This window comes from Eleutherodactylus coqui, chromosome 11 (genome assembly GCF_035609145.1).
Source record: "Eleutherodactylus coqui strain aEleCoq1 chromosome 11, aEleCoq1.hap1, whole genome shotgun sequence".
NCBI lineage: Eukaryota > Metazoa > Chordata > Amphibia > Anura > Eleutherodactylidae > Eleutherodactylus > Eleutherodactylus coqui.
Window position 1 is genome coordinate 102089978 of NC_089847.1, and position 12368 is coordinate 102102345.

The 12368-nt window shown below is 43.6% G+C and overlaps 1 protein-coding gene across 1 annotated transcript; it reads left to right on the forward strand.

The window, feature by feature from the left end:
• The first annotated feature begins 556 nt into the window (after positions 1-556).
• On the forward strand, positions 557-9824 carry LOC136582890 (interferon-induced transmembrane protein 1-like). Its single transcript, XM_066584180.1, has 3 exons — positions 557-667; positions 5818-6128; positions 9445-9824. Exons 2-3 carry the CDS (start codon positions 5874-5876, stop codon positions 9622-9624), a joined length of 435 nt encoding a protein of 144 aa, XP_066440277.1. The 5' UTR covers positions 557-667; positions 5818-5873; the 3' UTR covers positions 9625-9824.
• The last annotated feature ends 2544 nt before the right edge of the window (positions 9825-12368 follow it).

Sequence of the window (12368 nt, forward strand, 5' to 3'; positions counted from 1 at the left end):
TCACCACGCAAAAAACAAGCCCTCATACGCCCGCATTGACAGAAAAAAAAAAGTTATGGCTTTTGAAAAATGGAGAAGAAAATCCGCCAAAAATTATTGCGTCCTTAATCCCAAAATAGGCCATGTCATTAAGGGGTTAAGGTCCCATTGAAAACAATGGGCGAGGCGTTCCAAGGATAGAACATGCTGCAATTTTTATTTTATTTTTTTCGAAAACTGGATGTAGCAAGTGATACAAGTTTTTTCACACCTTTGTGTATAGAGTGTTATCCGTCCTGTAATGATGATGAGATGACTTCTGAACGTTTTCTCTACAGCACAGGAAGTATCAGACTATTATTAGGCTCCGTGGTCAGTGTGGTTGTAACTTCATAAAAAAAATGAATAAACAATTCTTAAAAAATGTGTAAGATAAAACTTTATTTATACAATAGGTCATTCTGTGATAACATTCCAACAGTACAGAAGAGCAATGCCTTTCTACTTAAACTGATGCAAAGTGTTATCCATATAAAACGATGTTGTTGTGCGCAGATGGGTCTCGGTCAGGGTGGAGCTTTAATGTAATTCTAAGAATTGTGTATCCCCTCCCCCCCAGTAAGCACATACAGACCAGCCAGCATTTGCGCTTCGTTTTGGTCTATAGAAGATAAGAAACTTCTAAAAAGTAAGTCTGACATGGATATTTGTGTAACTACTTCCTTATTTTTTCTGTACATTGTGCATAAACAGAGTGACAAATATAATTTTGCAGCATAACCGATAAAGCCATCGCCTCTGTGATACTTTTTTCTTTTTTTGCTTATACAAGAGTATTTATCACAACTAGAGATGAGCGAGCGTACTCGCTAAGGCAAATTACTCGAGTGAGTAGTGCCTTATGCGAGTACCTGCCCACTCGTCTCAAAAGATTCGGGTGCCGGCGGGGAGCAGCGGGGGAGAGCGGAGAGAAACCGGGGTTGGGGGTGGGGAATCTCTCTCTCTCTCCTCCCTGCTCCCTCCCGCAACTCACCGCTCTCCCCCGCCGACACCTGAATCATTAGAGACGAGCGGGCAGGTACTCGCAAAAGGCAATACTCACTCGAGTAGTTTGCCTTAGCCAGTACGCTCGCTCATCTCTAATCGCAACTAATTTCCCACAGAAAGCTATTAGGTTTCTATTGAACCTAATAGCTTTCCGCCTGCCAATGCTCACGCTGCAGCATGAAAGGAATCGCAGCATATCCGAATTGCCGCAGAAAAACACATGTCCGGCTTCCATTGTAGTCAATGGAAGCAGTTCGTCATGCCATACTTCCGTTGTGAGCACAGCGGATGTATCGCGTGATTACGTGTCACTGCCGGCCGCTCCACCGCCGGCGCATCATGTGCTGCATTGCGCATGCGCGTTGGCTCGCCAGACGGGACTCGCTCAGCGGATCTGGAGAGGTGAATATAGGGTCTTTGGGTGGCGCCGTGTCGGACTCACTACGATATTCCGCTGGTGGAGGCCATAAGGGAACATAGTAACAGTATGTAACACCGAAAAAAGACATATGTCCTTCCAGTTCAGACTATTATCCCCAATGTTGATCCAGAGGAAGACAAAAAAAACCAAATGAGGTACAAGCCAATTTTCCCTATTTAAGGAAAAAAATTCCTTCCTGCCGTGGCACTTTTTGCTTATGATCCACCAAGCTGTTCTGTGGCAGATCATAAATAATGTTGCTTGTTGTGATCGGCTAGTAATAAAATCGGATCGGGAGGATCGAATTTAGCAAAAGCTGGCCCGATTTTAAGTAAAAATTGCCTTCTGCTCGGAGCAGCTGTCACTGCTTGATACGGCTGCATTGCAATATGGAGTTCTAGGGCTTCTTCACACGACTGTTTGCACAGGTATTTGCACACGCAAAATCTGCACGCCCCAAATACAGAGAATCAAACCATTTGATTTCAGTGGGTTTCTTTTCATTGCATTTTGCACCAGTATTTTGATTGCGCGTAAAAAAGTGGGTCCTGCTCTGCTTTCCTGCGCAGCAAAGGCAAACATAGAAGTCTCTGGGAGGTGCGCAAATATGCAAGGGGAAGCATGAAACCCTATGCAAAACACAGGGAAAGGAACACATCTGGACCTCATTAAGCTAATTAGCCTAATCCATGGAAAGGGTGTGTTTGCGAACTGGCCCTGCATGTGCAAAAACTACAGTGAGACGCGTGCAAATCTACCTTGTTCATGCCCAAATACATTGCGTTGCGGCGAGTGTTTTTGCACATACAGTCATGTGAAGAAGCCCTGAATCTGACCTTGATGGGGATTTGAACCTCAAACCCTGCAGGGCAACAATACTAACCCCTGGGCAGCCAACCTCCAGTGTTGTTCAAGGAACATTTTGGAGACCAAATCGGAGAACCCAATTTTTACTCCCATTGTTTATAATAGTCGGAATCGGAAGTCTCAATTCACAATTTTTTTTTCAATCTGGTCATTCACTCCCATCCCGATTTATTTCAAATCGAGTTGGAAAGGTACCTTAAAGGGGTTTTCCAGGCAGCGGAATCAACGGGAGCTGCGCTTGTAATTGCAGGCCGGTGTCCCATTGATTTCAATGGGAGCTGCTCTTGTAATTATGAGCACCGGCTGCTACACATGGGTCGGAGCAACACTTCTGCTTTGACCCTGGTGTATCCTGGCGGCCGAAATATACGTGCCAACAATTGGCCGAAAAATCATTCAAATGAGCAATTTTGACTTAGATTTCCCATGCTTACACAAGAAATCGCTTGTTAGTCACTTCATTTCACTGCGACTAGTCAGCGACTTCTTGCTGAGTGTAAACAGGCAGTGGTTCATCTTTGAGCGACTGCCAGTTCACAGTGAATGGAGGCGGGCAGCCGGAAGAGATGTCTGACGCACTCCGCCTCCATTCAATGAATGACTGTTGCTCCTGTGTGATTGTCTTGTCGGACACTTAAGCACCTAACAGTCTAAAAGTACCCTAACAAGACATACTATACACAGTGGGTAGTCAGAAAAGCGGTGTGGCCATATTGGTCCAGGATCGGAGGGTCGCTTTAACCCTTTCCAATCCAATTTGTATCCTGGTTTTCCTAGGGGGCTTACTCTTTTTCTGCCGTTATACAACGGCGCTATCTGCTGGCTAAAGCCAGTACTGCATGAGGTGATGCATTGGATAGGCTATGACAGCAGAGCGGCTGGCAATATACAGTAAGAGAACCCCGACGGACGTCTTCCAACATCGGAGCTGTACAGCCTTAAATCATAATGTCTTCAGACGTCAGACAGTGAATTAAAAAGGGTTAATGCTCCGTTTTTAAAGTAAAGCTCCTTGTGCAAAGCCATTAAATCGATCACCTGACAGACCTTTAGTTCACCTATAGGAGGCGCTACCGAATTAGTTTTTTTCTATTACATTTGAAGTTGGCTTCTGATGTTTTTAATGATGCCTTGATTCAAAGAGGCCTTTTTGGTAACAAAAAAGACCCAAAGATCCATTTCCCACTAGCGTTTCCGGCAAAACGGAAAGAAAAACCTTTTTAGTTTTCCAACCCATAGAAATGTATTGAAAATGAAGAGCTTTACTTTCAATCCATTTCTGTATTTTCCATCTACGTTCTGTTTTTGCTGCGCTTTTTTGTTTGCAGTTCCGCAAACGGAACAAATCCGGATCCGTTTTTGCTTCCATTGTAGTCAATGGGAGAAAGATAAAAACGGAAAGCAATCCATTTTCACCTGTTTTTCATTTCCGTTTTTCTTTCGTTTAGCTGCTCCCACAACAGAACAGCTAAATGGAAACGGGAAACGCTGGTGTGAACTTAGCCTCGAAGAGTTTTCCCAAGCTTATCTTTATGATTGCCCATCAGTTTGTGCTAATACCACAACAGGTCCCCCTCATAGAAAGAAAGGTTTTCCAGAGCGTCTAATCTCCTTCACTGCAGTACTGATACTGCAGTGTATATCCCATACTCAAGCTCAGGCTTTTTCAGTGCGACAGGCACATGGAGTTTTGTGTTGCGGTGTTGATATGGCGCTGAAGAGGCTGGAGTGGAGTTTTATTTTTGCAATGCTGTTTGGTCGGGGGTCCTATTGTATTAGGGCAAGTCCACACAGACCAGGAACAATGTGGATTTGTGCATGGAAAATCCACCACAGAATACAGTACCAGCAAAGCGGATGTTGCTTTTCCTTTTCTAAAGCCACAGCCTGTCAATTTCTGCTGTGAATTCCTTTCAATGGCGAGGGATAAAATCCATGGTGCAATCTGAAGCTAATCCACGCGTTACACATAGTGACAATAGTTCGCCAAAGCGAACGAGCAAATGATTTCACTGTTTGCTCAAATGGTCAGTTTAAGCACACAGATAAATCGTTGTTTTGGGTTTTTTAACAGGATTGTTCAGTTCACTGTACCAGTGAATGAGAATGACTGCACAATCGGTATTGAACCCCTTATTTATGGCGCTTGGTACTTGGCTTCAATGTAGGGGTAAAAATACAGCACAGGATTAAAGCTCCTGCTCTTGCAATGTAGCAGGAACAGGTCACTGACAGCCAAGAACCCAGAGGAGAAGGCAGAAGCATTTTTTAACAGCTTCTGCTTTCTCTCTTGCAGGCTGCATAGTGCTCAATGAGTGCTGCGTAGTGAAGAGAGATAGCAGAAGTGTTACGTTCGCTATTTAGCCTAGTGATCACGTGACTGCCAGGTGCCCCCTGCCACAGCAGAGCTGCAGGGTCCTAGCAGATGCAGATCAACTCTGTTAGTGACTACTGTTACTGCAGGGGCATATTTTCCCCTGTAACTGGAGTTCCTATGGATGCTGCTCCTATGGATACCCCATCTACAGTGGAAAAGTGTGACCCCCAGAGATTTTATATGATGTCATGGGGGGCATAGGTGGTAAAAAAAATAGTTACAAAAATAGTAAAAAAACTAATAAAAATATTCATATATATATATATATATATATATATATATATATATATATATATATATATATATATATTTATTTATTTATTTATTTGTGAAAACCACCCACCACTGGCGCAAAACCTGAACCATCGCCATATGCACCCTGTAATCCAAGACTATACAAATTACATATCAAAATGTCCAGAACGAAAACCCATTCCTGTACTTTAATTTAGTGGAAATATACTAATTTTAAAAATAAACTATACATTTAAAAAAATTTTTTTCACATTTTACCCCCAATAAAACTCTAAAAGAATCGCCCTATATGTCATGGAAAAAAAAAACTCTGCAAAAATAACTTTGGCAGCCGAAGAAAAAATAAAAGGAACAGTAGAACCACCACATGGATAAAATCCCTAAAAGGTGTCTGGTTCTTTTAGGAATTAAACCGAACAATTAGAGAATGAGTCAATGATGATTTTTATATATGCATGAAATGAATGATAAGTGAGCGAATTATCATTCATGGTTCAATCATTGACCATGTTTACACTGAACAATTATTCAAACTTGAACAATCCAGTGTTGTTTTTTTTTAACATAATTGCTCCGTGTAAACACTCCGCACATTATATGGCATTATGGATTATGCAGCATAGCCGTACATCACAGACCTCTACTCATCCATTAATGATCTACCTGTTGTTTACCTTTTGCTACCTTGAATCTCCCTCTAGTCAGCTTATCTTTCACCTTTACTACATTTCACAACGATCTCTTCCTGATCTGAGGCTTGCAACAGAATGAGGTCATTGTCATTGGCAGCTTTGGAAAACCCGAAATCTGAAGAGAAAAGCAAAATAACCTGCGTGACTTTTTCCTCCTCCCCGTCCTTTACCCTTCACAGGTCTATTGACCGTATCACCGACATCAAGTCACCAGTTCTTCGTTCTTTCCTGAAAAATGGAAACCGAGGAAGGTATTTCCATCCCACAGGTTGAGGAACCTTTATCTAAGTCATTCATTTATTGTGCCGGCAATGAAGGTGATAACTCGCTGATCCCTCTGAAGGACACAACTATTCAGATTGAGTCCACCAAGGTGACCGTCGCATCTGATAAACCTCCTGTGAGAGATCACATAGTCTGGTCCATACTTAACACCGTCTACATGAACTTCTGCTGCCTGGGACTTGTTGCACTTATCTTTTCCATCAAGGTGAGTAGAAGTGGAACATTACATGGTACATATCAATGCTTGCAAGCATGATAATGTCAAAGAACTAGATGTTTGGCCCGAGTCACTAGGTTATAGTCTCAAATAATAATGGGCATTATAGACTGGAAGCAGAGGCGTAACTAAAGGCTCAGGGGCCCTGATGCAAAAGGTGAGCTGGGGCCCCCCCTCTATCTGTATCTGTACCCGAACCCATACCTAAACCATGCTGCACAGAGGCTTAACTTGAAGCTTCTGTGCCCCAATGCAAAACCTGTAACAGGGCCCCCAACTATAATGCTTTATTCATAGTACTGGGCTCCCTATATGGAGAAGAAAGGCCTTATGGGCCCCCCAAGGCTTCTGGGCCCGGGTGCAACCGCATCCCCTGCACCCTCTATAGTTACGCCCCTGGCTGGAAGACTCTAGAGCAGTGATCTCTGAATTGTGACTCTCCAGCTCATGTCAGGTCATGTTGAGAATAGTAGTTCTACATTTTAAAAAATGTGTTAGAATTGCAAGACTGTATCGTGATTTCTAATGTGCATACAGTATCTGTAAATGTATGTACAGTCCTACAAAAATAGTTGTACCCCCCCCCCCCCTCCTATTTGACGTCTCCTAAATGTACACATTTTTACGCTGAGCGATTTTTATAATACAGTTTTTTTTAAAATACTATCATTTATATGAGACATGTTACAAAATGATTTCCAGCAGCATTGTAATAAGGGGCAATTACTTTTACACATAGGTGACGGTCAATTACACTCATTGTCAAAAAAAAGCCAGCCCCCTAGAAGAATTTGGAGTTTTACTGCAAAACTGGGCATGCAGTTACATCTCAGACAGATATACAAATGATTAGAGCGGTGGTGTGATTAGATGAACGGTCTTGTCACCAGAAGTGGCTCCACCCTTTGCCTATACGAAGGCTTTCAGACGTTCCTTGTGTGTAGTGACCTCATTTTCCACTTGTGTAGACCTTGTTGACTACTAGACGCCTCTACGACGCAATCAAAGAGCTTTCACCTGGTGAAATATTTTGAGGGGGGGGTACATTAATAAAATGCAAAAAGCTGGATGTCGTAACGACGAACTTTCTGTCACCTGGGCCTTTCTGACCAGACTGTTAGGAGCTTTTGAGACTCACATAAGGTGATTGGGCTTAGGACACCCTCAAAAGATCACCAGTAGAGATGTTTCATTGTCTGCCATCTAGAGACGGGTGGCACCATCGTTATAGGCTCCTGTGTCTGTCTGAGCCATTTCCAGGCGGTTGGCTGAAGGACATTTAGTCTCATGGGGCCCGTTACATTACTGCCTTTGACACCCAGCTACCATCGCTTCCGTTTCTAGTGGTGTCCTGAACATGGAAACTGCACTGCTATGGAGTAGAACCAGGTTGTCTCAGTGATGAATCCAGGTTTAGTTTAGGCACTAGCAGCAGCCGTGTTCGTGTCTGGAGACCTCAATCCTGCCTTTGCTGTGGAGCAGCACACTGCCCCCTGCTGGTGCTGCTCCACAGCAAAGTTTGGTGATTGAGTTGGGGGCAACAGTTAAGTTGCCCATGCAGTGGGCCTACCTGGGTATTAAAATGGCTCTGACTATAATACAAGATGTAATTCAGGAACCGTAGCAGTTACATGATGTGTATTTATGAAGTAAAGCTGGTTTTATATGGTTGCAGATACAGCCCCCTGAACCAAACATAGATCATCATAGGACCCTTCTTATGCTGTTTTGAAACGGGCCTTGACTTTTTGAGTAGGAAAAATGCATCAAATCTAAATCTCATTTTAAGTTGGATACATGGTGACTTAAAATTGTTTTTGATGGCAATTAAATTTACTGTTGCTATCATCCCTGTTCAGCACTGATTTGATTTGGGGCTGGATCCAGGGCCAGCACTTGAAGTTCCCCCAGTTTTCATCCTTTCAACCCACTAATTGGGACCTGGTTTTCGCTGTAGGGACCCCCAGACTATTACCCTAGATATAGTTTCAGTTAAGAGGCAGCTGACGCACTTGGACAGGTTTCCCATAACACAGTACCAGAAGGTGTAGACAGGGAGTACCACAGACAACACAGGAAACACCGCCTTGGCCTTGGCCAGGAAGAGAGCACATACCATGGCCGACAGCAGAGACAAGTGAGGCAAGATGGCAGCTGGGAACATGACTTGTAACAGACGCTTAACTATGCTGCCCATCCAGAACCAGGTAGCTCTGTCTTGGGTGGGAGTAGTTAGTATAAGTACTCAGTCCTGGAAGCCACCACCATTGTTTCATTACAATGTTCTGGGAGAATGAAGTTCCTAAAGTGGTCCAGCTGACAGGTCTCCTTAGAAGAAAAAAAGACACTTAAGATCTCTTTTCTGGGACTATCATTCTCTAGACCAGGGGTCCCCAACTCCAGTCCTCAGGGACCACCAACGGGTCATGTTTTCAGGATATCCTATAGTGAGAACACCTGTGGCAATGTCTGAGGACTGACGATAATTACATCACCTGTGCAACACTGAGGAAATCCTGAAAACATGACCTGTTGGCGGTCCCTGAGGACTGGAGTTGGGGAACACTGCTCTAGACCATCAATAATCAGTTAAAAGCAAGATATGGCTTGCTGGAGCATCACTGCAGCCACTCTGTAGAAACCTATGCCAAACCGGGCTGAGTGCAGTACCAGACACACATGTAAGGAGTACAGAGAAGGGGCCACTGTAACTTCATTCCGTTGATCAGTGGCGCTTCTAGGGGTGGGACACCCATCAATCCTACATTGATAGCCTATCCTAAAAGAGGAATTTGATTGCTGAGATTAATTACAGCAGTTCTATCAAAATCAAATTTTATCACCAATCCATAGGTAGGGGTCTCACTTCTGATACCTCCACCAACCTAAGAACAGGCTTTCCATGTGCCCCTCTCTTTCTCATTGTAAGCACTGCACCCCTGGCAATGAGGAGATTGAAGGTGAGCGGTGGTTGAGCATGCATGGTGCGGTTCCATCCATCTTCATTGGGTCTGTGGGGGATAGCTTAGTACTTATACACTGCACTTCCTCAATTCAGCCTCATCCTTATTGCGAAGGGTGCAGTGAGCCCACAGTGAGGAGGAGAGGAGGACATGGGACCCCTGGTCTTGGGATTGGTTGGGTTTTTGGTGGTGAGACCCCCACCATTCAGACTTTTATCACCTATCTTATGGATAGGTGATAAAAGTCAATTTTGTTTCAACCCCTTTAAGATAAGGTCAAGGGACTGACTCTGATAATAGTCCATCTCCATTAATTACATATTTCTTCATTCTTCCTGCAGTCTCGGGATAATAAGTTGATCGGAAATCAAAAAGGAGCCAAAAAGTATGGAGGCAATGCCCGTTCGTTAAATATTGCATCGTCAGTCTTGACTGTACTGTGGATCCTAATCACCCTAATCATCATTTATGTCAATTTCCTTCGCTTTACGGCTGCCATTAAGAGCCTCTTCGGGAAGTGAAGATGGTGACAAATAGCAAAGCATCTGTATGACTTCTAGGATCTGATGAGCACCGGACTGCTTGTTATTATCTTTGGTAATGGCATGAAGTTGTACTTGTATGTATCATGTTGGCTTTTTGTAAAATTCACAAAAAACAAAAATGTTGGGTTAAATACACGGGGATTTGTTAAAAATAAATGTAGATGTTCTTGTTGGTGGATTGGTTATGCGGTCAATGATGTTGAATCATGAGTCAGTTGATACTTCAACAACAACTCCAGTTTGAGTCATTTGAACATGGCACATTACAATAGGGGTTACTTGTATTTACAATAATAGGTCTAACTTGACTTGCGTTTTGACTTATACCTATGACTGTATCATGGGTCAGCATTATAAGGATCCGTAATACAGTAGCCATAGCTGGCTATGGGGCCATGGTGCTCCTCCATAGGGAAGAATATAACGTCTTATGGAGGCATCATCCAACAGCCCATAGAGTGTCTTAGTTTCTATACTAGGGACTTCATGTGCCAGCAGTACAGGGTCCACACTCTTATGTGGATTAGTGCTTGTGTATGTCCTGGCAGGCGCTAGTTTTGGGGGTACTTTCTGGCTCCCACTATGCATGGGGGCTACCGGGTAGGTACTATTTAGAAGGAATGCATGGCTTTAATTGGTATGATCTATTTTAATGAGCTATTTAGACATCATCTGCTGGTATATGCATTTCCAAAGTATTAGGGCCAGAAAGTACAGGAATATGCTTAAAAAAAGAGTGGATGAAGATATTCACGTGGCATAAAAATTGTATGAATGCCAGAGGCATAACTTGAAGCTTCTGGGCGCCGATCCAACCCAACTATAATGCTTTATTCATAGTACTAGGCTCCCTATATGGAGAAGAGAGGCCTTATGGGCCCCCTAAGGCTCCTGGGCCCGGGTGCAACCGCATCCTCTGCATCCCCTATAGTTATGCCCCTGATGAACGCGGCCATATCTGATTAGTGTATGGTAGTTTTTAATAAACCAGATCAGCAGCACAATTCCTTTGGAGTGGTATACAAAACATGTTCAGGGTCATGTGACAAGATGTCCTGATTCAACCAATCACGGATACAAAACATGTCCGGGGCCATGCGACAAGATGTCCTGATTCAACCAATCACAGATACAAAACATGTCCAGGGCCATGTGACAAGATGTCCTGATTCAACCAATCACAGATACAAAACATTTCCGGGGCCATGTGACAAGATGTCCTGATTCAACCAATCACAGATACAAAACATGTCCAGGGCCATGTGACAAGATGTCCTGATTCAACCAATCACAGATACAAAACATGTCCGGGGCCATGTGACAAGATGTCCTGATTAAACCAATCACAGATACAAAACATGTCCGGGGTCATGTGACAAGATGTCCTGATTCAACCAATCACAGATACAAAACATGTCCTGGGTCATGTGACAAGATGTCCTGATTCAACCAATCACAGATACAAAACATGTCCAGGGTCATGTGACAAGATGTCCTGATTCAACCAATCACAGATACAAAACATGTCCGGGCCATGTGACCAGATTAGAGATGAGCGAGTATACTCACTAAAGGCAATTGCTCGAGCGAGCATTGCCTTTAGCGAGTATCTCCCCCGCTTGAGACAGAAGGTTCGGGTGCCGGCGCGGGGGAGCGGTGAGCAGCGGCAGTCAGCTGGAGGGAGCGGGTGGGAGAGAGAGAGAGAGATCTCCCCTCCGTTCCGCCCCGCTCTCCCCCGCAGCTCCCTGCCCGCCGTCGGCACCCGAACCTTCCGTCTCGAGCGGGCAGGTACTCGATAAAGGCAATGCTCGCTCGAGCAATTGCCTTTAGCGAGTATACTCGCTCATCTCTAGACTAGATGTCCTGATTCAACCAATCACAGATACAAAACATGTCCGCGGTCATGTGACAAGATGTCCTGATTCAACCAATCACAGATACAAAACATGTCCGGGGCCATGTGACAAGATGTCCTGCCTCAACCACCAGCAGATACAAAACATTCAGAATGGTGATTCTTTTTGCTTAACCCATTAGAGACCGCAATACACCTTTTTACTGACCTCCCTAATGGGCTTTAAACCTGTACATACATCTTTTTAAAGCAGTGACTTGGCCGACTACTGACAGCCAGGCTCCTGCTTTAACAACCAGTTGTGGAGAAACCTCAGTTCCCGGCAGTAAACCCCTTACATGCCACAATCAATAGCAATGACAAGATATGAGCAGGTGAAAGGGGGAGGAGTCTTTTTCTGTCACCCATCAGCATCCTACAATGCGATTGCAAAGTACCAATGGGTTCAAAAGGCAGCCTTAAACTTGAGTAAGGCCCCCATGTTTGCCATGTAACTCAGCCTATTAGACCCTGCCTCCTGCAGAGTGTAATAGACCGCTGCCAGAGGCTTAGTACAAAGCACTACATAAGCAATGCAGTGTACTATTCTAGCAATCGAACAATCGCATTTGTAAGTCCTTTTCAGGGACTAAAAAATATCATTAAAAAATCTAATAAAGTTTAATTTAAAGAAAAAAACCCAGTGCAAAAAATATGCATTTTTCCCAAGAAAAAAAGTTTTAAATACATACAACATAAAAAAAAACAACACATAGTAGGTATTACTGCGTTTGTAATGACCCAGACTATGAAAGGATTTTGTAATTTATCTCGTATCGTGAACGTTGTAAAAATAACTTAAAACAGTAGTGCCAGAATTATTTTT